This window comes from Homarus americanus, unplaced genomic scaffold (genome assembly GCF_018991925.1).
Source record: "Homarus americanus isolate GMGI-L3 unplaced genomic scaffold, GMGI_Hamer_2.0 scaffold43746, whole genome shotgun sequence".
NCBI classification, from domain to species: Eukaryota; Metazoa; Arthropoda; class Malacostraca; order Decapoda; family Nephropidae; genus Homarus; species Homarus americanus.
This window is the reverse complement of record NW_024715982.1, coordinates 1-27,983: the sequence shown is the minus strand read 5'-3', so window position 1 is coordinate 27,983 and position 27,983 is coordinate 1. Positions and strand designations below refer to the sequence as shown.

At 36.4% G+C, this 27,983-nt stretch overlaps 1 protein-coding gene across 3 annotated transcripts; it reads right to left on the bottom strand.

Moving 5' to 3' along the window:
• Positions 1-1,096: 1,096 nt before the first annotated feature.
• On the bottom strand, positions 1,097-23,670 carry LOC121858000 (tigger transposable element-derived protein 1-like). Of its 3 annotated transcripts, none has more exons than XM_042354231.1 (3): positions 22,448-23,670; positions 21,870-22,026; positions 1,097-1,152 (listed from the first exon to the last, which is right to left on the bottom strand). In XM_042354231.1, the coding sequence occupies exon 1, from the start codon at positions 23,647-23,649 to the stop codon at positions 22,546-22,548; it is 1,104 nt and encodes a 367-aa protein (XP_042210165.1). In that variant the 5' UTR covers positions 23,650-23,670; the 3' UTR covers positions 1,097-1,152; positions 21,870-22,026; positions 22,448-22,545. The 3 variants fall into 3 exon arrangements, with proteins under 3 accessions (XP_042210165.1, XP_042210166.1, XP_042210167.1); XM_042354232.1 differs by having other exon boundaries at positions 1,098-1,152; positions 21,846-22,026; XM_042354233.1 differs by lacking the exon at positions 1,097-1,152 and having other exon boundaries at positions 21,668-22,026; positions 22,455-23,670.
• Between the last annotated feature and the right edge of the window lie 4,313 nt (positions 23,671-27,983).

Here is a 27,983-nt window from a genome sequence, read left to right as displayed (position 1 = left end):
GTACATCTCATTCAGTAAGATATTTATGTTTGGGGCACATCATTGTAAGAGTGCGTGTTTTCCAACACCTACACCATCCTTATCTTACTTACTTCTCGTCTTAGTTCTTACTCAGTTCCGTCATATATTCTTTTTACTTACTTCACTGGTCACTGCACGGAGAAATGGTTATTACAAATCACACTTAACCCAAAAATCGCCCACAATACTCTAAGAACAAGTTTATTAAAATGATATCAAAGGGAAAAAGATATATTATTAATTTATAACTACCAGGTTCAACTCCTGGGCTTATTGCAGACTCAGTACTTTCTTCTTTACTTATTTTCTTATTTCTTTACTCAACAGTAATTACTCAGATCTTACACTCGTACTGCACCCAACCTTACTGGTGTTACATTACATGGACCGGTTCCTTGGCCCTACTCACAATACATATTACATGGCACTCCTTGTACATTACTTTACTGCCACTCCAAGTGGGTACTTCAACTTAACATACACGTTAATACTGAAACCAGCAGATACATGGGTCCACTACCCAACATGGGATAATTATTTCCAACTAATTATCCCTAACATACATGTTACAACACTCTCTGTGGACATATACTTCCAGGGTGCATCCCAGGGTAGAACACTGAGATTCACGACCGTTGTTGTGGTCGGTGGTAGCCAGACACATGGCGAGTCTGGGGTCGGGCACTACGGGGCAGTGGAGCATATTAATCAGGCCGCATCGGTGCCATCATTTGTCAAGTGATCCAAGAGTCACAATTGGATCTGGAGAAACATTGGAGCGGCGTCAGGGGAGGGACTGGGAAGCATGAACAACACAATCACAACAAATCTCTTGTCTAGGAACGACAGATATTTACGTTACATTACTCTTACACTGGGTGAATGACAATTCAACTGTTGAAGCATGAACACTGATATTCACTACAATTGACTGAATCAAACTGAATGGCTACACATAAACATACCTGGAGAAACATTGCAGCGGCGTCAGGGGACGCTCGCCCTGCCTCATCCCTTGGTACAGTGGGGTATGCTATAACGAATCTAATTGGTTCTAGAACCTTGTTCGTTATAGCATTCGTTCGTTATAGGATTAATCCGTTCCAGGCCCCCAAATACAACCACTTAACACTGAAAAATATAATATAAAATTGTAAAAAAGTGCATAAATATGCATCTAAACCCCTGAAATAAAGAATATCATTAGTATTTGTTATAAAAAAACAATAAATTAGAAAAAAAAAAAAATTAAATAATGTTCGTTGTATGAGTTTCGTTCGTTATAGCATTCTCAATTTTATAGGTAAAACCGTTCGTTATAGGAATATTCGTAGTAGGATCCGTTCGTTATAGCATACCCCACTGTATATATATCCCGAGTTGCCAGTGATCGCTACTCACGCAATGACAGTAATCACAAACATTCAAGGATGACCCTCAGCTGACAAAGGTCTGGCGAATTACTTGAGTTGATGTACACGACTAATTCAAGATTGAGCTTCCCAGGAGAACATTGTTAATACCACCCATCTTTGCACTGATCTTCAGGAGAATGTTTCCAAGTGTCTGTGGTTTAATTGCAGTCACATTTGTTGCTTGAACACACTGGGTCAATATACCAACTTCAGTGTCCCCTGTCCTCTTGATACGAGCTAAATTATAAAATAATGACATGACAAAAACACAGATCAATCATAAAAATCAAGAAATGGGATCAATTCCACTACTGTATACCCAACAAAGTAAAATGACAAAATAAAAGTCCTTTCATAAACCTTTGTATAAAGGATAACAGTATTGTACCAGTATCCATTGGTATATGAACGTTCATGATACGAAAATTCAATAATATGAATTTCCTATATTACTATCGGTACCTCTCTTATATACCGGTATACGGATTTGGGTCCCGGCAAAAATTAAAATAGCACACCCGTAGAGAATATTTATTTGTAAATACATAAGGTAGGAAAGTAACACAGGTAGGATAATGAGCTCACAAACTAGCATACAGTACAGTATACTGGAGGTAGGCAAGTTATAAATCAGGAATTGGCATTCATTTAACATTTCACCAATACTGTATAGTACAGGTACCTGTACTTAGATCTTGCAGGGTTTTTGCCAAATGTTACTTGATATATTAAGTGCCATAAATTTTTGTCTGATAAGCAACAGACAGCTAGGGGTTGACCAAAAATGATGACAGAGGCTGCTAGTGACCATGTATGGTAACTTTTAGAGCTGCCATCAGATATTCATAGCTATAGCATGCAAATGAGGAAAACAGTGATGGTGATGATAAAGAGATCTTTATAATTATTTCATGTTCACATGCACATTTTAACCTTACTTTTTTAATTTAATTAAGTTTTCATAATACAGGTTGTACCTCTCTAGTCCGGCATTCTGTGGTCCGGAAACTCCCGTGGTCCGGAACGATTTTAGTTTGTCCAATAGGTAGATAGGCAGCTTTTTTTTATTTATTTATTTTTTTTTACTTCTCTGAATTATTATTACAGGAGTATTAAATTTTTGCCCCTCAGGCCCCAATGTTGGTCAGTGACCTATGCCCGGGTGGGCTGATCCCCTTAAAAAAAAAAAAAGCCGCGGGAAATTAAGGTTTGTTTACATCCGGCAGTTCGGCTGCACTCTCTCTCTCTCTCTCTCTGCTTGTCTATACAGAGTACAACATTTAACCCTTCAATATATATGAGCAGTAAATAAGTGTTGCTTTCATATTCTTATGTAGAGTGATGACGATATATTTTCACATGTGCACACTTACATACGAGCAGTCTCCATTTATTAACATTAAATAACATTACAGGTACTTCAAGCAACCATATTCATTCTTTACATTAATTTTACTACAGCTAAACTCAGGGTCTTAAGGTTTGCAAGCTTTTAACATAACACACTCTCACATCTTTCCTTTTTACAAACATTAATTCGATAAAAAAGACATTCAGTAATAAACAATAATGAATCTCTTGTACTTAAGAGAAATGACGCTGTTTACACGATTATGCACGTCGTCTGCACGTTGGCGAGCCGTTCAAACCCGTCGAAATTCAAGTTTCCGCCGTCAAAATTTTTATTTATGTATTTTTTTGTGTTTCAATAAAATACGTTAAGAATTAAAAACTCGCGAAATTTGAGAAGCTACTATACGACATTTAACCCTTCAATATGTCTTCAAAGAGACCATGACGCAGAGAAAGTGGTGCTAGTGCTTCCAGGCATAAGCACAATTCACTATCTATCCAGGAAAAGGGTGAATTTCCATGGTACGGCAATTTCCATGGTCCGGCACCGGTCAGGTCCCGAGGTTGCCGGACTAGAGGTACAACCTGTATAATAAAAAAAATTGTTTTAAGAAAATCTATTATCTACTCTGCTTGATAGAGACCAGAAATTTATGCTATGTCATATTCACCATACAGATCATCTCTTCCTAAGATAACTAATACCAAGTGTAGGTTTGAGTATTCCTGCTTAAGCCTTGTAATATCTTGCTCAGGACAGGGTGTCCATACACCAAATGCAGCAACTGACTCAGAAAATTTCATCCCTTTCTCATCAGCCATGTCAAGTAATTTGGTAATGAATGTCCTGCAAGTAAAAATATATATCTAAAATAAGCACATAAGGTAGATATAAAAAAGGAACACGTGCGATACTTGCTTTATAAAATTCAAATTTTGGGTCCCTGGGATACACAACCCATGGAATTCAAGGGGTAACTATTAATTATCTGGGATCCAGCACAACATTGAAAAACAGAAGTAAGGTATAGACCCAGAAATCCAGTATCTTTGGGACCAAGACTGAACCACTTTTGAGGAATTTCCAGTTTACTGTGATATAAGCTCATCCATGTTACCTCAGACCTATTGGTAGACTATGTCACATTTTGTTTCCACAAACTTGGTTGAATGTTTTGTTTTACCTCTTAAATAACAAAGTAAAGAAAACCCTGATGTGTGCATACTTTAGATAAAGAAAAACAGTAAATGTATCTAGTCAAATGCTGGGCAAGAGTAGTTCTGTGTGTAAGCTGCTGTAGTACCAAACACACTCAATCTAAGTGGAAATTGTAGTTTCTGATCTCCCTTAAGGGTTACACTATAAATGAATCTTCTTGGATTACACCCACCTATAAAAAGATGAATACTGTACTTTGAATCTCAAAACTTACTCAGTACAAGTTGTACCTCTCTAGTCCGGCAACCTCGGGACCTGACCGGTGCCGGACCATGGAAATTTCCGGACCATGGAAATTCACCCTTTTCCTGGATAGATAATGACTTGTGCTTATGCTTGGAAGCACTAGCACCACTTTCTCTGCTTCCTGGTCTCTTTGAAGACATATTGAAGGGATAAATGTCGTACAGTAGCTTCTCAAATTTCGTGAGTTTTTATTTCGACGTTTTTTATTTGAACACAAAAAACAAAACAATTTAAAATTTTGAGGGCGGAAACTCGAATTTTGATGTGTTTGAACGGCCCACCAACGTTCAGACGACGTGCACAATCTTGTAAACAGCGTCATTTCTCTTATGTACAAAAGATTCATTATTGTTTATTACTGAATGTCTTTTTGATTGAATTAATGTTTATGTGTGCAAAATGGGCAATACAATTCATTAATAATACGTAGAATATTAAAACACACAAGGAAATGAGACAGCATTTTTTTCGTTGATTACAAAACCAGTGACTGACTGGTTCTACATATAAAACTGAAGAAAATAAGACCCTGGTTGTAGCTGTAGTAAAATTAATATGGTTGTTTTAAGTAATGTTACTTAATGTTAATAAATGAAACAATAGAAGTAGCTAACGATAATGGTAAAAAAAAATAGAGATCGTGTATGTAAGTGCGCACATGTGAAAACATATCGTCATTACCCTACATAAGAATATGAAAGCAACACTAATTTACCGTTCATATATATTTTAATTAATGTTTCTGATTTTTTTTTTATTGAATTAATGTTTGTGTGCAAAATGAACAATACAATTCATTAATAATACGTGGAATATTAACACAAGGAGACGAGACGGCTGTCGGCATTGTTTTCGTTAATGCTTACAAAACCAGTGACTGATTGGTTCTACATATAAAACTGAAGAAAATAAGACCCTGATTGTAGCTGTATTAAATTAATGTAAAAAAATTAATATGCTTGTTTGAAGTAATGTTATATAATGTTATAAATGGAACAATATAAGTAGCTAACCATTAATGGTAAAGAAAAAAAAGTGAGACTGCGTGTATGTAAGTGTGCACATGTGAAAACATATCGTCATTATGAAAGCAACTCTTATTTACTGCTCATATATATTGAAGGGTTAAATGTTGTACTCTGTATAGACAAGCAGAGAGAGAGAGCAGCCGAACTGCCGGATGTAAACAAACCTTAATTTCCCGCGGCTTTGTTGTTGTTTTTTTACGGGGATTAGCCCACCTGGGCATAGGTCACTGACCCACATTGGGGCCTGAGGGGCAAAAATTTAATACCCCTGTAATAATAATAATAATAGTAATAATAATAATAATAATAATAATAATAATAATAATAATAATAATAATAATAATAATAGTTCTCAGTTAAATCAGTCGTTGTAAACAAGGAAATAAATAACTTTCTCCTATTATAACTGACTTTTTAATCACCCAGTTAAAACTACATTTATTTACTGTTCTGTACTGAAATGTACCCCTTCAGGCATCCACCCAACTGAATAAACACCCCAGCCTGCCAATCTACAAGCAGCATTTACCGAAGAACAAATAAAACAGATGATCACTATTATGATAGTGACTTTCTCTACGATAATACAGAAACAAGATACCAGCACCGAAAATATAATAAATGCAGTTCTCAGTTAAATCAGTCGTTGTAAACAAGGAAATAAATAACTTTCTCCTATTATAACTGACTTTTTAATCACCCAGTTAAAACTACATTTATTTACTGTTCTGTACTGAAATGTACCCCTTCAGGCATCCACCCAACTGAATAAACACCCCAGCCTGCCAATCTACAAGCAGCATTTACCGAAGAACAAATAAAACAGATGATCACTATTATGATAGTGACTTTCTCTACGATAATACAGAAACAAGATACCAGCACCGAAAATATAATAAATGCAGTTATGACACAGCTCACAGAAAAGATGCACGAAGACAAGCAACACAGGAACTTGTGCTCATTGCTGGGGACTTAAATGCCCACCATCCAACGTTCAATTGGACCACAAGAATAAACCAGGATGGTCATCACCTAGTGGAACTGCTGACAGATGTTCCAGAAATAACGCTCATTAATACTGGGGAACCAACACACACACAGTACTGGGAGGAACATTGGGCCTCACATTCATCTTCACTGAGCTCGTTCCAGTAGCTCAGTGGGAGATAGATGATGAACTGACCAGTGACCACTTTGCAACGACAACTACTTTGAGAATGGAACTACTCCCTCCTCCCCCACGTCCGCCACCCAGATGGAATACCAAGAAAGCAAATTGGAAATTTTATCAAGATGAACTCCAAAAATGGTTTTCGAACTATGAACCAGCAGTAGATATTGACCAACTAAACCAGGACCTTACTGATGCCATACAACATGCAGCAGAGAACGCAATACCAAAAACAAACCCTACAAATAGACACCACAAAGACTACTGGTTCTACAATGACGAGGTCAGAGAACAGAATCACAGAATCAACACATTCAGAAGACATCTCCGACAATACCCTTCCCCTGAGGGAGTGAAACTCTTGAGAGCTGCTGTCCAACATGCTCGTCAAATTACTCAGAAAATTAGGGAAGACAAATGGCTCGAGTGATGTGCAACCTTTAATGCACACACCAGCCTGAGTGAACTCTGGAGAAAACTCAGGATAGCAACAGGAAAACTGCCCAGAGCTTCAGCCCACCCCCAGCCACTACAGGAAGCAAATCGCTTGGCAGAGCACTTTGCAGAACGCTCGTCATCAGCTCAACTACTTCCTGAAATAAGACTTCATTTACAGCAAGTACAACTGGAGAGAGTAGTAGTAGTAAGACATGCAATTGAACAAACTGACACTACAGACTCTGTTTACTATAAAAGAAATCAGAAGGGCCAGGAAAACAAGCAAAGACACCGCTCCTGGCAGTGATGGTATGACCTATTCATCGCTCAGCAATGCAGGACTTGCTGGTGAACTTGCTCTCATAACAGTTATCAACGCATTATGGTCAGCAGGCAAACTCCCGTCAGCTTGGAAAAGAGCAAACATTGTTCCTATTCCCAAACCCAATGATCCCCAGAATTTCAGACCAATATCACTAACAGCATGCATCGGCAAAACCACCGAAAGGATGGTCCTTACACAACTCCTCTGGAAAACTGGACCACTTCACCACAATATCTTTGGATTCACCAAAGGTGTCAGCACTGCACACAGTTTGGCCACTCTCCTGGAATCGATTGGTCAAAATAAGGCAATCGTAGTATTCCTTGATCTAGAGAAAGCATTTGAGCTGGCAAATGCACAAGCCATTGTAACCACTCTGGCCCGGAAAGGCGTCAAGGGATGCCTACTGGCTTGGATTGCTGACTATCTCCAAAACAGAACAGCAAGAGTTACCTGTCAAGGACAAGTCTCAGATAACCAGAGACTGGAAAATGGCACACGACAAGGAGGAGTTCTTAGTCCAACTCTCTTCAACATCCTCATGGAAAACTTGTGTCGGCTCCCCTTTCAAGAGGGTACCAAACTGCTATGCTATGCTGACGACTTAGCACTGAAAGTAAAAGAAACCAGATCAGCAAAGTCCAAAGAGCACTAGACCTCATCAGTGAAGAATGTATGAGTCTTGGGCTCAAGATATCAATCCCCAAATCGAAAGCCATGAGGATTGGACACAATGAGCCGGTGACACAACTTCAAAAACAAGGTATTGCCCTACAATGGGTCAATGTATACAAATACCTGGGCATCTGGATTGACAAATGCCTCAAATTTGACACTGAGATAAACTATCTAAGAGACCGAATAGGCAAGAGAGGCAACATGATGAGAGGCATGACAGTCCTAAGAACGCTATATATACACGCCATTCGATCATTAACAGACTATGCGACACCGGCTCTTAACACACTGTCTGAGGGGCAGTGGGCGAAATTGGAGGTTGCCCAGAATAACGCTATGAGAGTCATTGTCAAGGCACTTATGTGGACAAAAATTGAAAACTTACACATGAAGACAGGTCTTGCATCTCTCCAAAACAGAGCGGAACGATTAACAGCGAGCTTTGTAACAAAACTGATTACCAGGGCTCGGGAAAGTGACATCTAGAATGGACTGAACCTTAACAGAGATGTCTTTAACAAGAAAACATGGCTATTGTACGCAGCTGATGCTGTAAATCGACTGAAATTGAAAGACAATCCTCAGCAAAGGACCTGATACAATGAGTCCAGACTACAGCACCCCAGCACCGTGGGAGTCCCCGCCAGCAGTCTTCAACATTCTACAAACTGGGACAAGAAAGGCTGACTGTAACCCACATGAGCTCCGACAGATAGCAGAGTTATAATAAAGGGACATTTGAGAAATCCTGCATTTTTTGTAATATTCTAAATCAATTCTGGGAAAAAAATGTCAACTGCCTGAGGTAAAATCACTCCACGTCACTAATTTATCTGTAACTATTTTTCTGCACGACAGTACCTTATGATAACCTTTTATGTGGTAGGAAGAATAATTTCTAATTCAAACTACTACAGTATTACAGTACTGTATAAATCTTGAGCAGAAAGTGTATCCAAATACAATACAGGTAGTACGAATCTCCACAAAAAGTTTCTTCTCTTTTAACTACTAATATTGATGACACTTTACATTAAGACACCTTATGGTAGCTTTTGAAAATTGTTGCAGAAAGTCTTTAAGTGACTTTTACCAAAAATATAAGATGGTTGAGGAAAATATCTAAACTTACCAAATCGAGTATACAGTTTCAACAACATTTTCATTTCCTTTCAGTAATCTGCTTATAATACTATTACATATATTTTTCTCTACAAATATTAATTTAATTAAAAAGGATACACAAAACAATGAAGGAGAAAGGAGTCGATGTTTTATTACGCAAATTTAAAACTGGAAGAGTACATGCACACATTTTCATAAGAAGTTGTTTTATAGTGCCCATATGAGATCCTATTCGGATAGTCAATATATCAAATATATTTGTGGAACTTATCAGACTCACAACAAACATAATATGTCCAACACTGCCTTTAGTTGGTAAACTATCTTCATATGCATAAAGAACACTTATTAGAGGAATGACTCTGTCTGATTCTGGGGTCTCCAAAACAGATCTGCTGGCACTTACTTTGTGATGTTAGGAACTGGTCATATCATACTCACAGATGCAACTGTTCTCTCTACATAGAATACTCAAAGAGACAAATGAAACAAGTGTTATTGTCCTGGTTGCATGATGTGAAAAAAATTTTTAGTATTGATCACAATAGTTATTGTCAAAAATGGTGGGAGGGCATGTACAGGGTTAGTGGATCAACACACGTAGAGGAACGCAATTATAAACTCTCAGGAACAAAGTTAAACACTCATCGTTGCTAGAACAGAACAGAACAGTTGTCTACGTTATAAACCATATCGTAGGAGCATTGCAGAGTCACCATCACTGGGACACAATGATGTAAGTGTTGAAGAGAATAATTATGAACCAAAACATACTGATGCGGGAACCGTGAGTATTTTGTCTAAATCCAGTTCTGCTTGACGTTGGCCACATACTTCACAACTGTACCTGACAACAATTTCGAATCTGTGTTTTTGAGGCATCATTTTTATGCCTTTATAGGGAACTATATTTTGTCATGAATCCAAGTACTGTGGCTAAACCCAAGTGGAACTGGAATAAGTTTTTCTGTTAACCTTAGAAATATTTGTACAATCTGTGGAAGTTTTTAACCCCCATATAAATGAAGCGAAGCCACTTCCTCCTCAACAGGTTAGTTCAGTGATTCTTCGTGTCAATAAAAAAAAAAAATATGCGATTCTCAGGAAATCTATGGTCTCTGCCCATAGTATCCGGCACACTGATCATACCTCGCTGGGGTATATCTCTTACTCTGTTGTATAGTTTGTGCTTGTAGAATTAGTTACTTCTAATGTTGTTTGGAAACTATATATTGCCTGTTTGTACATTCCAAGTGCCACTAATAAGTGTGTGTGTGTGTTTACGCATGTCTGTGTTTGTGTGTGTAGACCTTGTTACAGAAATTTTCCCACCTTTGCAATAAACACACTGTACAAGATCACGCTTAGCTCAGTGAACATGTCTGATTTATTGTTATGGCTATAGGTCAGTTTACTACTCTCAAACTGGGTCAAGTGCATGGCAGGTTCAGTGGGCTGTTTGACAAAAATTAGGCCTAAGGAAGATGGTGTGCTCGTCTCAAGAAATAAGGAAAGATTTATTAGAATTAGAGGGTGAGGTTTTCAATACAATATATATATATATATATATATATATATATATATATATATATATATATATATATATATATATATATATATATATATATATATATATATATATATATACACACCTAGACCCCGACTTACGACTACGTGGACTTACGACCGTCGGGACTACGACCGCCTCAGATATAGATAAAAAAAATGACACGCATTTTCTATACCGAAACGTTTCCAGTTAATGTAGTCTCCATGTATAATTAGAAAATTATGGGGGCCCCATGTGCATTCAGCTGACTACATTAAAGGTTAAGTGCTCAGTCACACTGTATCCATTCCTTATTATTTATTACTTTCACTGTACTGTATCCATTCATCATTATTCATTACTTTTACTGTACTGTATTTCATTGTAGATTTTCTATTAATTTTTTTTTTTATCTATGTCGGACTTACGTCGGACTTACGACCTGGATTTGGGTCCCTAACCCCGTCGTAAGTCGGGGTCTAGGTGTGTATATGTATATGTATGTATATATATATATATATATATATATATATATATATATATATATATATATATATATATATATATATATATATATATATATATATATATATATATATATATATATATATATATATATACAGTTGGTCCTCATATTACGCGGTCCCGCATTCCGCGTTTCACCGTTAACGCGGTGCCTTGCCAGGACCTAACATTTTCACATTCCGCGGTCGTGAACCCCATTACGCGGAGAGCGGCTGGCAAGCCGCGCCATTTTTGGATCCAAACCTCCCGCCATCCGCCATGTTGTGTAAGGGGCGCGAAAATGGTGCGCACAAGGTCGCCCAGTCATCAAAACATGACCAGTTCTTCACCCGCCACCCACTACAGCCGGCCCAAGTCAGTGATAGTGATAATTATAGTGAGGATATGGACTTATATGAACTTTGGGGGGTTTGACAAAGAGGCCCTGCAAGCCTCTGTGGTGGATAGTGATACAATTGATACAAGTGATACAGGCGAGGGCCAATAATCTGCCCTCTGCCTCGGAACCAACCGCCCATCCCCGTGTGCCCAGCCATCTTTTCTACTAATGTAAGTGTTAAAAAACCTAATATTATTGATATTTCTCTTAATTATTAATTGTGTGTGCATGCCATCATAAAGTTAAGATAATATATTTACTACAACATAGTTGTGTGTCGTCAAAAAGTGGAGTTTGGGGATCGGCCCGGACTCCATTTCAATTAATCCCATATGTTATGTTATTCACTTTGCGCGTTTCTCACTTTCCGCGGTACCCTCCGGGTTACATTAGCCGCGTAATATGAGGACCAACTGTATATATATATATATATATATATATATATATATATATATATATATATATATATATATATATATATATATATATATATACAGACCCTCGCTAATCTAACGTCTCGTTAACGTAAATTTCGTTAACAAAACTGCCTTCCATAAGGATCTTCAATTCGTCAATCTAACAAAAATTCGTTAACGAATTTCACTAACCACTTTCAACATGTTTTCGCCAGTAACTGGCCAAGAACCAGCTTAAGTATCAGTCCGCCAATACATTAATCGGTTCTAGGGCTTAAATTCCTAACTATTTTAGTAAATATCAAGAAGTTTATACTATTCAATAATTTTAAGTTTAATATTCAATTTTTTAGTCATTTTAACAATTATTGAACATAATTGAAGGTAAAGTGACTAGTTTAAAGCGCAGCATCCAGCCTCTTAACACAGCAAACAGGCGTTAGTCTCTCTGTTTTCACTGGAGGTAACATCTTGCTTGAGACTGTCTTCAACTAAACGCTTTTTTCTGTGTTTCCAAGCAAATTATTGGTCATTTTGAAATATATTTTACATATTGACAATATATAATGCAGTACAGTGTTGATTTAAAGAAAATAATCTTGAAATACACCAAGAGAACTAAAAATTTTATGGGTGAAATGGTGCCATGGGGTGACTTCTCTTCCACCCCAATGCCTTCTCTTCTTCCTTCTCCTCCACCCCCATTGTAATTCCCATCATCATCATCATCATCCAGGAGCCTTTACATACACACCCTCAAAGAAAGGAACTTTTCTACCATTTTGTTGAATTTAGGAAATTTTCGTGAAAGCTGGAACGAATTACCCAAAAACCCATTGAAACAATTATTTCGGTAATCTAACTTTTAGGTTAACAAACGCACCTCTGGAACGGATTGAGTTCAAGAATCGAGGGGTTTGCTGTATATAAATAAATGTGTATATATATATATATATATATATATATATATATATATATATATATATATATATATATATATATATATATATATATATATATATATATATATATATATATATATATATATATATATATATATATATATATATATATATATATATATATATATATATATATATATATATATATATATATATATATATATACATATATATACCGTGTATATACGAGTTTTTAAGACCAAATTATTTGGCAAAAAATTGGGGGTCGACCTCTAAACGGGTAATAGTTTCGTTAGGTTGAAAAATATTTACCAGTAACTACCAGTAAACAATGGAAACGACGCACCACCAGCTGTGAGTGTCGGTACAGTTGCTAGGGCAGATCTCTTGCGTCATCATAGCAAGCCCAAAGTAGCCAAATGCATGGTATGGTATGCACAGGACGATGTAAAACATAAAGTATTCATTTTTTAAAGTTTATTTATAGAAATACTGTACATAAATTTTTTTCATTCCCTTTGAAACATCAATCTTTGTTAATTAAATTTGAAACAAAAGAAAACTACGATACCATATGTCTAAATACCGGGTATTTTCATTAAAACGTTACATCACAAGTATATTTTACCTTAACTGTGACTGAATGAATATATTCTCAGAAATAAATATGGAAATGTACCGTATATCACGGCCTATAAGGCGGCGGGGTGCATAAGACGCCCCCCCCAAATTTCCATTTAAAAAGTAGCTTTTGAGCTCTATTTGCTGTATAAGACCAGTACCCCAAATGTGACACTTACCCACTGACTCAGTAGTCCTTTACCAACCATCCTTGATTTTTTTAAATAAGGCCAATTCACTTCAAGTAATGTCATCAAATTATACCCGCTGGTGTAGTGTAAACACTAGTGACGTCACTGAAGCGTGGTGGGAGTGTTCCCTCGTCTCGGTGGTGTGACTATTTATACAACATGTGGTTCAACAGCAACCACCGTATTCTAATTGTGGTGTTTCATTAGGATTTGAGTGAAAAAGGTTACCAGTATGTACTTACTACATACATTTATTACACAAATATATATATATATATATATATATATATATATATATATATATATATATATATATATATATATATATATATATATATATATATATATATATATATATATATATATATATATATATATATATATATATATATATATATATATATATATATATATATATATATATATATATATATACTGAATATACTATGTACAAAAAATGAATGTTCAATGAATTATTTATGGTGCATTAGGGTACTGGTCACTTCTGATGGGCTATAAAATAGCCTTCTTTATCTCCCCTACATCTCACCCTGAGCCAGACGGAAGGGTCTTGGTAAATAACATGTTTGCTTATTTTCCATTTACTTTAAATAGATTTACCGAATTATTTGTTTTATTTATTTATTTATAATATACTGTAATATATTAAACACACTGTAATTATTTTCTTTAATTTATAAACTGTTTTGCGACAAAGGAATGTTCTCCAGTAGTGTTTCATTAGGATTTGAGTGAAAAAATATTACGTACTTACACAATTGTTCCTCTTACTTTGACAACACAACATACATACAGTATATTATTTCTCAGTTTTGATCTTTTTTTTAATTTTTGTATTTATTTATAGTTAGTTACTTAAAATAAGGCCAATTCACTTCAAGTAATGGCATCAAATATTACCAGCTGGTGTAGTGTAAACACTAGTGACGTCACTTGAGCGTCTGTAATTAACCATCGATAGTTTCAAGAATTAATGCACTCAGAGGGTCATTTACGGAATATTCTTTGGAAAAAAATAAAATTTAAATCAATTATTTATAGGAGATAAATATTATTATGAGTAAATATACCGATACCGGTATGCATTACTGACCACCTCCACGGCTCCTCACTGGCAAATGGGGGGGGGGGCGTGGGGAGGGGTGTGTGATGATAGCTGTGTTTATTATAGGGGTATAAATCTCTTTTACGGTATGTTAGACAGGTTTATAATACATTTTTATTATTTTAATATACCGGTAATCTTAATTTGAATCCAGCTTGCCAAACGTAAGTTTCAGTATAAAATAATTAGTGGTAAGACCTTGTGAGTGGCTTACGATGTTTTCATCACCACTTTTGACACACTAAACCACAATATTTAAGAGGTAAGAATTTTAAACTTGGTGGTTTAGACGACCCCCTAACTTTGGGCAGATTTTTTTAATGTTCAAATTTCGTCTTATAGGCATTATACGGTATATTCTCAGAAATAAATATGGAAATGTAATATTTTGGCTGAAATGACGTACATATTACTGTACAGTGGAAAGTGGGATAAAATTATGAAAACAATGACTTTCCTTTTATTATTTAATTCAAAAATTTTGCATAATGTCGCTTTTCGAATGATTTTCAGTTAAAAAACTGTTGTATTACAATAATATTCTATCCTAATTGACTTGAATAAATACTACGATACCATATTTCTGAATATTTTCATTAAAATCCATCAAAATCATTTTCCTTGTCATCATCTGCAGCGCCAAACAGCTCCTCCCAGTCCTCTCCTTGAACAGCATCGTCATATGGATCAACACCATCATCAGCCATAGGATCATCAGTATCTTCATCCTCATTCACGCTCTCATTAGCCTCATAATCCCACAAGAAGTCATCTTCTGTTCCATCAAGAGCATTCGAAATCCCACATTTCTAAAATGATTTCACCACAATTTCTGGTCTGATTGCATCCCAGGCCTCTACAATCCATTCACATAATGTTGCTAGTGATGGAGCTTGGATGTTGCCTCCCTTTGTGTATGTCTTATCGCCTTCTATCATCCAGTTGTTCCACTTCACTCTTACCGCATCTTTAAATGGTTTGTTTATGGAAACATCCAGTGGTTGGACAAGACTTGTTAATCCACCAGGAATCACAGCTGTATCAGTGTTTTCCTTCCTAATCTCAGCAGTAACACTGTCAACAAGATGTGACCAAAACATATCCCACACAAGAAGACTGTTTTCTTTGCGCAGTCCCCCTGGTCTAAAGTTCCAGACTTTTTTAAGCCATATTTGTATGCCGCCTTCATCCATCCATCCTTTCTCGTGCACATGGATGATTAAAAAAATGCTGTCTGACTTGCAACACTGTTGGTAGGGTCAGGTGGTTCTAACGGCACCTGCCAGGACCCGGTAATCAAATTAATAAGTGTCTAACCTCAATTACTGTAGTTTATCTGATGTAGGCAATATGAAGTAAAAAATACCAGTTAAAGTGAGAAATTGGAAGAGAATAAAGAAGAAAGATGTCGTTGGGCTATTTTTGGTAGGGCTGAGGGAGAGAGTACCAGCTGTTTGGTCTTTTTGGCGGGGGAGTCACGCAAATAACCGTAGTACTGGTATTTGTTTGGTGTCTTCTGTATTTTTAAAAATGAATAATTGTTAATTAAAAGTACCGTAACATTGTATTATATACAAACTTGTCATATTTCTGGAAAATAAGAAGCAAGAAAATAAAAATATACCGGTAAACACAATTTCAACGTACGCTAAAATTAAAAGCTGCTTAAGAAGGGCCGATGCAAACACAAAGCCTCCGCGACCAGGGCTCTGCCGTATCAGCTAGACGGTACACGTGTTTTTCGAATCGTTTTCAGTTAAAAAACTGTTACATCACAAGTGAATTAGGATAGAATATTATAGTAATACAACAGTTTTTAACTGAAAACCATTCGAAAAGCGATTACGGTAACATCTTTTCAACGAAAGAAAGCGAAAGTCATTGTTTTTGTCACGATTTTATCCCACTTTCCACTATAATACGTACGTCATTTCAGCAAAAATATTACATTTCCATAATCTCAGAAATAAATAGTAGTTTTGCTGAAACGTGATGTATTTCAATGTAAATTAGGATAAACTACATGACGAAAACAAAAGACTTTACCAAACCTTCCGATGTTCAAGATATGTTACTCGTTTTTTTAATAGTTTTCGGTTAAAATACTGTTATATTAGAGATATTCTATTCATACTGTGGTTGATATAATACATTCACGGAAATGTAATATTTTTTGCTGAAATGACATACGTATTTCAGTGGAAAGTGGGATAAAACTGTGACGAAAACAATGACTTGCTTTTTTTCTTTCAAAATATGTTACCGTAATCGCTTTTCGAATGGTTTTCAGTTAAATAACTATTGTATTACAATAATATTCCCTCCTAATTGACTAGAATAAATACTTGAATGGAAATATACAATATTTTTGTTGAAACTACCCACATTTCAGTGTAAAGTGTCGTAATAATAAATGGTAAACAAGTTTATGGGGCCGTGTACGTACATATATATATATATATATATATATATATATATATATATATATATATATATATATATATATATATATATATATATATATATATATATATATATATATATACTTCATTTTTAGTCCATATAACAGGACTTTGAACATATAATCAATGACCTCACCAGCAAGAATCAGACATGACCTACTGGGTGGGACTAGGAATGCTTACCGGCTGGGCCACAAGGACACTAAAAGAGTTCTAGACTCTGTTATATTTCACACAAAGCCTGTTCATTTATATATTTTATATATATATATATATATATATATATATATATATATATATATATATATATATATATATATATATATATATATATATATATATATATATATATATAATAAAAAAAATTGTATTCCATTTAGGGTGGTACAGGCTAGTCTGTACTCACCCCAGGTACAAAAGCGCTGGGAATCATGTTTCCTTGTGGTTATCATATACCTAGATCACCTCACAGTGATTTACTTGCATATATATATATATATATATATATATATATATATATATATATATATATATATATATATATATATATATATATATATATATATATATATATATATATATATATATATATATATATATATATATATATATATATATATATATATACAACGCCACTTAACGCGGTCAATAGAACCCAGAGGGTCCCGCGTTAAGTGAACAACAGAACATATGGGATTAATTCCAATAGAAACTGGCCCGACCCCCAAACTCCACTTTTTGAAGACACATAACTATGTTGTAGTAAAAATAACATCTTAATTTTATGATGGTACATGCACACAATTAATACTTAAGAGAAATAGAGAAATACAGTCGCCAAGTTAATGTCCATTCAAATAATGGACTCAACTCCCTCCCCCTCTTCTCACACTCCACTGCCGGCTCTTCCCTCTCTGAGAAATTTTTGGGGGAAAACTACTAAATTTTAATAAATAACACCTCAAACTAAAGTTAGGATAATACAATTGACATTGCTGGATTCCTTGTAAGACCAGGAATATTTTGAATATAAATGTCATATATTTTGCACAAATGATAACATAGTTACTCAGAGAAAACATTTCATCTAAAATTTGTATGTCTAATGCAAAATATATGATGTTTATATTCAAAATGATCATCAAATTATAAGAATTCCAGCAATGTAAATTATATTCTGACCGGGTAATTCGTATGAATTTTATGAGCTAAAACAAATATCTTCAGTTAATAAAAAAAAAAATATTCTTCACGACACTATCTGTCAATCAAAGTACCCCACCTTGCCTACCCCCTCTTCCAACCGCGTGGTCAGTCCCAACCCTCCCCCCCACCCCCCACCAATCCTCCCTTCAAGAGATGTTGGGTGAAAAAATAAATTTTAACATTTTGTATTAAATAATACCTCAGATTAAAGTTAGGATAATATAATTGACATTGCTGGATTCCTTGTAAGACCAGGAATATTTTGAATATAAATGTCATATATTTTGCACAAAAGATAACATATTTACTCAGAAAACATTTTATCTAAAATTTGTATGTCTAATGCAAAATATATGATGTTTATATTCAAAATGATCATCAAATTATAAGAATTCCAGCAATGTAAATTATATTCTGACCGGGTAATTTGTATGAATTTTATGAGCTAAAACAAATATCTTCAGTTAATAAATTAAAAAAATATTCTTCACAGGGTAACAGATGGTCGGTAGGTCCCTCCCTCCCCCCCACCCCCCACCAACCGTCCCAAGGAGATGTGTGGGAAAACCAGAATATTTAACATTTTGTATTAAATAATACCTCAAACTAAAGTTAGGATAATATAATTGACATTGCTGGATTCCTTGTAAGACCAGGAATATTTTGAATATAAATGTCATATATTTTGCACAAAAGATAACATATTTACTCAATGAAAAATTTTTATCTAAAATTTGTATGTCTAATGCAAAAAATATGATGTTTATATTCAAAATGATCACCAAATTATAAGAATTCCAGCAATGTAAATTATATTCTGGCCGGGTAATTTGTATGAATTTTATGAGCTAAAACAGGCAGTCAGGCAGGGTGGCGCAAATCTAAAAATAGCGTCTGGAGCCGGACACTCACCGCGTATATGTGGAAAAAACGCGTTAAGTGAAAGTTCAGCTCTGGCGAGGCACCGCGTATATGAAAAAACGCGTTAAGTGAAACCGCGTTAGGCGGGGTAATACTGTATATATATATATAAATATATATATGTTTATTGTATGTTTATTGTATTAAGGTTATGGGAGGAATGTATTGAAACATGGGATGAATACAGTGGGGTATGCTATAACGAACGGATCCTACTACGAATATTCCTATAACGAACGGTTTTACCTATAAAATTGAGAATGCTATAACGAACGCAACTCCTACAACGAACGCGGATGAATACGGGACTATTTCGCCTGGCGCATGAATATTGTTGTACCGCGACCCACAACAAGAGCGTCAGGCGCCATCTTTGTCTCATTGTGTAGCCAGTGCACCACTGTTATTGTTGAAATTTCGTCTTTTGATGTGGAAATTCGCGTTATTTGTATAACTATTTTGTTATACAAGTATACAATTGTAACAATGAGTCGTCCAAAGCGAGTGAGAAAGCTAATAACCCTTGAAACTAAGAAAGAAATTGTAAAGAAACGTGAGAATGGAAGAAGCATTGCGAAACTTAGTGATGAATATGGGATGGCTAAATCGACTATATGTACGATTTTGAAGAATAAAGAGGAGTTAAAAACTGTGCAAGTGGCTAAGGGAATCTTTAGACTTAGCAAAGCAAAGTGTAATGTGATTGAAGAGATGGAAAATTTACTCTTAGTGTGGATAAAGGAGAAAGAAATGGCAGGTGGTAACATTAGTGAAGCTATAATTTGTGAGAAGGCTAAACAATTGTTTGAGGACCTTAAAGCCAAGACTCCCAGTGGAAGTGATAGTGATGTGCCAGTGTTTAGGGGTACCTGCATGCTGAATAACACTAAGGTAAGATAAAGTACCGTATTTTTTACATTTTCCACATAATTTTTTCAGTGTTAAGTGGTTGTATTTGGGGGCCTGGAACGGATTAATCCTATAACGAACGAATGCTATAACGAACGAGGTTCTGGAACCAATTACGTTCGTTATAGCATACCCCACTGTATTAGAAATGGAGAGATTAAATAAATTAAGAGAAATAGCAAAGTTGAGAGGAGGCAAATGGGGCATGGTGAAGTGTTAAAGGAGTATACATTTTTAAATATGGGAAGGGAGGTGTTTTAATGTGACAGGCAGGCAGTGAGGAAGGTGATTTGGAAACAAGACAAGGGGGTTAATATTTGAAGTAAGTAAAAATGTTGGTAGGAAACAAAAATATTATGTATAAATATTTTTGCACTTTATAAAAATCTATGGCTACACACTAAATGCTGCTTGTTGATGAGTTGGTTTTGTAATGTGTTTGTAATTCTGAGATGATGATGATGGTTTTGAATAAGAGTGAAATAGACTTGCTAATATACTCTTGGTACTATTTGATCTAGCTGTTTAGCACTATTGCTTGGTTTGAGTACTTTGACATGACATAATCAGTTAAAAATCCCATCAGTATCATCTGAATGTAATGTCTGTATTCAGATGAAACCCGTGGCATAACAGCAAAGTCATATACAGTACCGAGAGTGTGTTAGTGAGTCTGAATTTCATTAGTCTTCAAAACTGGCATCATTACATTACAAAGATCTACAAAGTAACAAGGAAGAACTAGCAGAATTCAGAAGAGATAAAACTGGATAGATTAATCGGCTTCGAAAAATTCCACATCTCAAATTTTTTCTAAGTCCACAAATTGCTGTATTTTTTCTATGTCCAAAGATGTCTGGATTTTTTCAATGTCTGTAATTTGTCTTCAGAAATAATAAAGAAAGTTTGACTATACACCTTCTTTTATTTTGATTTACTTTGGAAAAATTTCTAAGTTCAAACATGACTATATTTTGCCTTTGAAAATATTACAGTGATGAAACATACTGTATGGTACATTGAAAATTTTCTATGTCCAAACATCTGTCTTCAAAAATATTACACAGACTTTGAAAAAAAAATACTTTACACTGCACAATTTTCTAGAAAATATTACTGACTGGTCAAACACTCTTATTCTGACTTACATTGAAAATTGTCCAGGTCCAAATATGACTATAGCTTTGTCTTGCAACACATTAAACAGTTACTGTACAGCTGTCATACACTTGTGCTAATAAAGATGTCAACACTTACAATGACATGTACAGTCACCCAAGAAAGTCCTGTCGCGAACCACGAACCCCAAGATTCAGACTCGTGAACCCGAAGCAGCAGACACTGATACATTGTTCTGTCCATAAATGCTTTAGATTCAAGAGTCTGAATCTCGGGGTTCATGGTTTGCGACAGGACTTTTTTGGGTGACTGTACATCACCTTTATACCCATAATGACACAGCAGATTGATCAACATAATCATTTTACTTAACACATTTTGCAACAAGCAACAACAATATACTGTACTGTACACCCAAGATGCACATCAGTTATTTCACAATACAGTACTGTACTCACCAATAATGATTATCTTACCATCTCAAGGAAGCCCTCACTCACCATATGAAGAGAGCCTGCTCTCAAGCTGGACACATATGGGGACAGTCTTTGGTAGCAGATACAGTATTGACACACCTTCACCATCAGAGTGGGGATGGGTGGAAGAGGATGTTGTGTGGAGACCTTTCTTGACAATGCCACCAGAAACTGCAACAGACTACCACAAAAACTATTACATACAGTTGGGAAAAAATATTGTTCCCCACATTGTGCTGGCTTGTGCAGATGTCCGGCAACTCTCCTAATAGTTAAACAGGGCATGAATGAACCTTTCTTGGATTGTAGTGAGGATGCTATTTGAATGAAAATTTGCTACAATCCAAGACCTGTTCCTTTATTATAATTAACTACAGTAAGTCCTCACTTAACGTCGTGGTTACATTCTTGAAAAACACAACATTAACGGAATCAATTTTCCCCATAAGAAATAGATAAAATACGCTAGGTACGTTCCCCAGCCTCCCTTTGCCCCATATAATACATTACATATACATAAATTCAATGGAATTTTTATAGAAAATAGTATATATTATACACCCTAAAGATAAATGAACTAAATCATTTTGTATTGTACTCACTACTCACTGATGGGCGGAGGTGGCGCGAGTGTGTGGTGGGTAGTGGAGAGGAGGAAGGTGGCGAGTCACTGAGACCCGGAGGGGGGCTCCTCCTCCCGCTATGACTGGGGTTCCTCCTCGGCTACTGTTCGCTCCTCCTCACTTGCAGGCTGTTGTGAAGATGCTGCTTCTGCCTCACAGCGACATAAAAAAGAATCCAGCGTTGACTGCTTAGTGCTCCTCTTCTTTTTTTCCTTGTAGATCTCATTGTAACAACGAAGAGTTTCCTCCATGTTGCGTACAATCTTTGAGCTACGTTCTCTGTTTGGGTCGTCATCAGAGAAGATTTGCATACCTTGCTGGATCTTCCTGAACGCTTCTGCCATCCTCTTGGTAGTTAGCGTTCGTTGTGGTTCTTCTTCGTCGCCGGCATCTTCAGCAGCACTTTGTTCTGTTAGCAGTTGAAGATCTTTATTAGTTACCTCTACTGTATGGGATGCCTTGGAGATGACTGAAAGGTGATCTTTAGAGTAACCTTTCAGGGCACGTGGGTTGGCAGCACAAGCAATTAACATGGGCTTAAGCTTGAAGTCGCCAGCACCGTTTGAGCCAAGTAGCAGCGTCGAGCGGTCTTTTGCTGCTTTAAATCCCGGAGCTCCTTTTTCTTCCTTGGAGATATAGGTTCTTTTGGGCATCCTCTTCCAAGAGAGACCGGTCTCATCCACATTGAAGACTTGCTTCGCTGAGTAGCTTCCTTCCTCGATAATGTTCCTGAACTCAGACGGGAATATCTCGGCAGCAACCGTATCTGAACTGGCAACTTCACCAGCCGTCTTAGTATTATGGAAGTTATAACGTTGCTTAAAACGTTGAAACCATCCTCGGCTGGCCGTAAAGGTTTCATTCTTCGATCCTTCACCCTCTGCTGCCTTCAAGTCAACAAACAAGGATTTTGCTTTATGCTGGATAACCATAAGGCTCACAGGGGTATTGCGTTGATTTTGGTCCTCTATCCACATAGCCAGCATCTTCTCCATCTTCTCAATCACAGAACTTCGAGCACGACTTGTCTTTGTTGCACTCATAAAAGAACCACTTCCAGCACTAGCCTTAATCTTGTCTGTGTTGGTCCGGATAGTACGCACTGTTGTGGGGGTTAGACCTAGCGCAACACCAATGTCCACAGCACGTTCACCATTCTCAAAACGGTTTAAAACCTCCATTTTCGTAGCAAGGCTAATGGTCTTGCGTTGCTTCTTCACAACACTAGCATTACTAACACTTGATGGGTGCTTGGAAGCCATTTTGAATGGTTACAGTACAGTATTTAGAGCAAAAACACTTAATCACGCCAATACGCTGTGGAAGCCTAACAAAGACTGGGAACGCTTGAGGACGCTCCGCAGAGACCATAGCGAGCCAAGATGAGAGAGGGTGATCCGCCATACAAAGTAGTCTGTTACAACGAATCGGTCGGGACGTTGTCGGAATCATGGGTGTCTAAAGAGTAGCGACGTTTCAACAAAACAACGTTGTCGGGGGCAACGTTAAACGAGAACTTATTGTACGTGCCCTGTTTACTTGCACGAGAGATGCCAGAAGTCTCCACTGATCACGGCAATGTGAGGTGGTGTATTATTCCCCAACTGTACCTGTAAATATGGAGAAATGTATCTAAATAGTATGGTCTTCATGTACCTTCATGGGGGGGGTGTTACTATTGATGATTGTTATGATGTAGAGTAATAATCAAAGTAAATAATCAAGCTATTTTATACTGACAATTGAATACTATTAGTAACAATATTCTGCCACTGGGAGCATAACCCGTAATTTATGTTAAGACAGAAAACATCTTTCAATGTAAATTTGTTACTGTCACAGAGAATAAATATTGTGTGCACACATTTTCATACCACTTTTAAGCATTTATGATTTTTTATAAATATCGACAAAAATTTATGGTCAAGTCACTTCGTGATTATTGAAATTATTTTAGACATCTTCTTAGGAGTCTATCTGAAAACAGAGTGAAAAAAATATTAAGTAGAAGCTGAAATATGGCTGATTTAGTAAAACCTTGTGTCGTCATGGCAGCGTACCTGTAGGTGGCACCACCAGGGGGCAGTAGCAGAGTGCTTGCACCCATCAAAGTACTTGTACTGTCAATATGTATGTGTGTGCCAAATATGAAACTTGTAAAGAAAAGTGCACAAACACTCTCCTCTGTCTGGTTCTTTGTTGATTATAAACAGGCTATCGCATGGCTCCACAATTATTGGCCAGCATTGTACATTTATTTATCATCGGTGTTTTTTCTTTTCTTATATAGTGAGAGGACAGCACTAACAATTAGAGTGAACTGTGTTACGGTGACTGTGAAGTGATATTTAACTGTAAGGTGCATCGACTCTGTTGTTTTGAAAATGTGACAGTTTCGGTTGCTATCACTGTTTTTGTTACCACCATTCACTCTGATTTTGTTTTGTTTTTGTGACTGTGAAGTGAGCAGTGTAACTTTGAAAATATCTGGGAAGGCCAAGGCATCCAAGACAACCATGTCTCTGAGGTGAAGCTTGACATTGTTAAACAGCATGAGACTCCCAAGAGGCTGTGTGGGAGTCAGAGTGATGTCTCCACTTCACCTACAAGAGTCCCCTTAGCCTCGAAGGGGACATGTGATGATTAACAGACTTATTCTTCAGGATGTGGTGAGTGCTGTTTCATTTTTTCATACCGATAGTAGTATTGTAGGAATTGTTTGGGGACTGGCTGGGAAAATATCCCATTGAACCCCATATTAAAATGCTTCCCATCTACGGTAATTCACCTAGCGATGGGTTTATTAGGAATCTAACCCCGTCTTATCTCGAGGTTATCCAGGGCAGATTATTTTGGGAAAACCAATTAAGATCTTCAGACTTCATTCCTATAACCCGTGACAAGCTCGTCCCTCGACAACAGTGGCAAACAACAGCCACGGAGAGAGAATCGGCTCTTCAAAAAAGCCACGTAAAGTCCGTAGAGAAACATCCGAAAACTTTGGCAGGACTGTAAGTTGGGAATGATGTGCAGATACAGAATCAGAAAGGAAACTGACCAAACAGATAGGACAGAACCGGCACAGTGTTTGAGGTAATGCATTATGACCAATATCGCATTAAGCTGCACGGATCAGGAAGAATCATGATTCGTAACCGTCACTTCCTGCGTAAGATTAAGCCATACGTCAGGAGTATTCGAGGTACTATTGCCATCAAAACCACTTTATCTAGAAATGCTACTCGAATATTTAAACTGAACCCAGATCATTAACCAGCATGTAACGTAGTATCTTTGTATGAAATGTGAACTAAATCTACAGTATGACCCCAAGTGCTGAAACACAATGCCACCACCACTTCCTTCAACACCATAACCTCCTTCTCCTCCTCCACCACCTACTCTCCCTCCACCTACTCCACTTACCCCACCCACTCCACCTCCACTTAGCCCACATATTCCACTCTGTGCTTAATTGATGTACAATATTTTAGCTTATCTGAAAAGAAACCTGCGTTGGATAATATAAGTATCTCAGGATGTTTTGTGTTGAGTTTATCCATAGAGTTGATGTAATTTGCACCATGATGTATTTGGTAGTTTATATACTATATACTGCACACTAAAATTTATTATGTAATTTGGTGCATGCTGTCAATTGTAAGAGAATGTGTGTCTTATATATACATAATTTTATACCCTAATTTGTTCTTAGGAGTTTTAAAGTGATAGTAAGGTCAACATAAGTTATCTATTTTGTTGGCATCTGGTAATGTAAGACGGTAAGATGTTTTTATCGATTATATTTGGAAAGACATTGAGAATATAAGATGGTGATGAGTTGTCAAATAGCATTATGTATTGAGGGGATTTATTGTGCAGTGTTCAGTACATTGGTGTATTGAATCTCCTTTGTAAGACATTGTGTTTGTTGGGTTATATCTGTACAGTACGTTTGTTGGTGTCTCCAAGATGTTTGATGTATGCAAGTGAAATATGAAAGACAAGCAATGTCAAATGGTGGGTGCAAAGGATAAGTTGTACATGTGATTGTGAGTATTGATAACTTGTTGAAGACTTTATCACAAGATACTGTCGTACTTGATTACAGCAAATATGTTGAAGATTACCACATGTTGTGATAGAATTGATGACAATATGTTGTGATAGTGTTGATGACAGTATGTTGTGATAGTGTTGATGACAGTATGTTGTGATAGTGTTGATGACAGTTTGTTGTGATGAAGTGTTGAACATGTTATTGTAAAATTTATGAGATTTATATAAACTCTTTTGTACTCATGAATTGGCAAGGCTCACTCCATGTCCTGACAAACACTCTGTACTTTTGTAAACACATCCTCCTTTTCCACCACCTCTTGCTATTCCTCCTCCTCCTCTACCACCATGTTCAATATCACCACGTCCTCCTTGAATAACACCGCAACCACCTCCTCCTTCAACACCTCTTCTTATCCCTCCTCCTCCACCAGTAGTTCCTACATCAACACCTCGACCACCAGTTCGTTAACCACCTTGTCCACTAGTACCTATTTTTTCCACCACTATGGGATGAATTTATGTACAGTAGTTTAGCTAATAGACGAAAGAGATGATACAAGTACAGTAGAGTACAGGGAGGTATGTTGTTTTGTGTTGAATGCTTCCTTTTGAAGCATTTGTCTGATTGCTGTATACTGTAGAGTGCGCAATGGTGATTTGTGTTAATATTAAATACTGTGTGTGTTTGAAAGCGACCGTAATGTATATTGTTACATCATTTTGTTGTTATGTGTAAAATAATTAAGAAAGTAGATGTTATTGTAGTTATAATTTGAGATGATAAGATAATCATTATTGGTGAATAATGTGTTAAAAGTGAAATAACTAATGTTCCAAGATTTTTTTGCTAGAACATAATGCTTTGTAAGACATTGTGCATCTTGGGTGTACAGTACAGTATATTGTTATTGCTAGTTGCAAAATGTGTCAAGTGAAATAACTGTTGATCAATATGCTGTGTCATTATGGGTAGAAAGGTGGTGTACATGTCATTGTAAGCGTTGACATCTTTATTAGCACAAGTGTATGACAGATGTACAGTAACTGCTTAATGTGTTGCAAGACAATGCTATCAACAACAGAGTTAAAAAGCAGAGAACAGAAAGGAAAAAATTAAACCCACAACATGGTTTCAGAGAGAGTAACGGAACACAGACTGCCCTGACTATTATCACTGAAAGCTAAGCAAGCAAAGGTCCCATAAAACAGTAAACCTGAGGCGAAATAAACTACCAAGACATAAAATCAATCAAAGAATGGATACAAGAACCTGATTTATACTAACACCAAAGAATTAGATTGAGAGAAAAATTCATAAGTCTTCTGACATGCTTCTTGTGTTACAAGTTTGAAGAACATGCCATAAAGGACCGACTGCTGGAAAAAAAATACTGCTCCAACTGTACAGAGGAAGGACATGTCTTCACGCAGTGTAAAAACACAAACAAAGGCT

Excerpts from the sequence above, each read along its gene's own strand:
- LOC121858000 (XM_042354231.1), bottom strand. The coding sequence starts at position 23,649 with ATGGAGGTTTTAAACCGTTTTGAGAATGGTGAACGTGCTGTGGACATT.